This window comes from Sinocyclocheilus grahami, unplaced genomic scaffold (genome assembly GCF_001515645.1).
Source record: "Sinocyclocheilus grahami isolate Dianchi unplaced genomic scaffold, SAMN03320097.WGS_v1.1 scaffold3928.1, whole genome shotgun sequence".
NCBI classification, from domain to species: domain Eukaryota; kingdom Metazoa; phylum Chordata; class Actinopteri; order Cypriniformes; family Cyprinidae; genus Sinocyclocheilus; species Sinocyclocheilus grahami.
In genome coordinates, this window is record NW_015508960.1 from 9,749 (window position 1) to 12,103 (window position 2,355).

Here is a 2,355-nt window from a genome sequence, read left to right on the forward strand (position 1 = left end):
TTTGTCCCACTTCTCAAGAATGACGAAACAAGCTTAATTTTATTACAAAAATATAAACCAGGTAAGTTATTTTTACACAGAAGACAAAAACTTTAAACAAAAAGTAGCTAAGTAAAATATTATAATATGTTAAGATGTCAAAGCTATTTACGGATGTTTAATCAAAAATGAACTTCCCTAAAACAAGAAGGTACCCTAGGCTATGCTAATTAACTAGTCAGCCAGGCCCCCCCTCCCACTTCACCCCAGATTCAATTTGTACCCCCTCCACTCCTGAAACGCAATCGATTTTAAACACCCTTTCACACGGGACGCGGCAGTCGCAAGTGTCTTGTTCATTTTCACACAGGTTACTAATATATTGTATTCAATTTACAGCACCTTCACAAATTAACAAAACCATAAAAAAATAACACATACACATGTTGCCATGTAAAGGTTATATAAGAAATTATTATTATTATTATTATTTTGTATAATTTATACACGTAGTTGCAGTTTCACTACAGCAGCAGGCTAATAGCACAGACAGTGGACAAATAAACTTTCTATTGCGCATGTGTCGACAGCCTGTGTTCAAATGGATCAGTGAGAGTATACTTTAAAAAACTGCATTTGGCTGTATTCTAGCATTTGTGTCAAAAGTAAAGTATTCTTAAACTGGGCTTAAAGGGACTCCTACGTTGAGTAATTTCTTATGGCAGCCATAAATTTACACTAAGCCTCGAATTACATCTGAATTTACTCATGTTTACTGAACATAAAATATTTGTGTACCTGTCACTGCTATAAAATTATGAAGTCCAACTGATGTCTCTTTTTTTTTCTTTTTTTCTCTCACATTTTTACATTTTGCGTGCCATAAGGGTAAATTTGACCATCAGCTTCCTGTGCAAGTTGTCAAATTTTACAGTATTGAAAATATGAGTGCATATTCTCAAATGTATTCTAATTTCCCCACATGTGCCCAGATGGTATACTTCAGTGACTTTCAAAGTCCTTCAAGTCCAGCTGGTTTAATTCAAGTAATATGTTATATTGATAATACATTTCATATTTGACATATGTAGCACCATGTAAATAGAAAGCATCAGATTCATCAATGGTTGTGCCATCCAGAATACAATCTTTTGGATCTGATTTCCAAAACTTGAAGGATAAAGTGCAATATTTCACATTTGATTATTCAATATTTTGACAAAACTTCACCAAAGAAAGCTAGTAAGAAACAAAAAATTTACTCCTTTTTAAAGAGCTCTCACAAAGCCTCACTTTTTTTTTAGGATTTGCACCATGGTGTTCTGTGTTTCTCAACTCTAAAATGGGTTGTAGGTCTGTTCTAATATGGCAGCAGGGAAAACGGCACAGGGCAACTAACCATATGATTGTGCATGCATAAAATAGTCAAATATTAGACTATCAGCCAAAGGTAACAGACTCTCCCTATCTTTTGTTGTTGTTGTTGTCCAAGGTTGTGTGCCATTAACATCTGTAGTGCAAATTCATGTCACTTGGTAGCTGTAAATATGTATTTCAAAGAAAGTACCATGGCATAAACAACTGATATCACCACTTTACCGTAGTACCATCATCACACTTTGGGTTTTACAGTAATTTCCCTGCAGTTCTTTAAATATCATGATGAATTATCAGTCTTTAAGTTTATTCACCGGGACAGTGATATCCCTTTAACCATGTTAAATCCTCCAGTGTGCCCCAGTGTAAGTACACAATGGACAGGACGACCATGATGTGCATAATCTGGTGACTATTAAACCAGTAGTCAAACCCTCCAGGACTGAAGCGTTCTGGAAGGCGGGAAATATTGACTAATCCTCCTAACAATGCAAGAGTATCCATGGTGAGGTAGAGGCGAAGGGATGCGGGGCTTCCTCTGCCTGCGCCAGTCAGACGCAACATAAAGAGAACGAACCGGAAGATCGCCTGCCAGGCGAAGGATTGCAGGCGGTGCACATTACTCTGAGCAGAGACGGCGCAGTGAACACCGTAGCCAGAGAGAAGGAGATATGCCAACATCGCCACACGGCGGGAGGATGGGTAACACAACAAAGTTATGTGAATGATTGGCAGAGCACCTGTAAAAAGAAAAGTACAGGGAATTCATTGAATAATGGCTCTTGAAAGAATCAACAATCAGTGTCCCCTGCTGAAAAGAAAAAAACCCCTGATAAAACCTGGCTGGCTGATCTTCCAGCCTGGCTGAGCTGGTTTTAGCTGGTTGGTCAGCTAGTCTCCCAACTAGAAGTGGTCAAAAGCCCTCTAAAACCAACTAACCAGCTTAGGCTAGGTCAGGGGTAGGCAAGTTCGGTCCTGCAGAGTTCAGCTCCAACCCTG

At 38.7% G+C, this 2,355-nt stretch overlaps 1 protein-coding gene across 1 annotated transcript in view; it reads right to left on the reverse strand.

Annotated features, from left to right (window-relative positions):
• Positions 1-90: 90 nt before the first annotated feature.
• Positions 91-2,355, reverse strand: part of LOC107576563 (progestin and adipoQ receptor family member 4-like) — a gene marked incomplete at its 5' end in the record, with an annotated part of 7,856 nt that continues 5,591 nt past the window's right edge. Inside the window, one exon of the mRNA XM_016262723.1 lies at positions 91-2,096. Coding sequence (XP_016118209.1) covers positions 1,663-2,096 — 434 coding nt within the window. The remainder of the gene's footprint in view (positions 2,097-2,355) is intronic.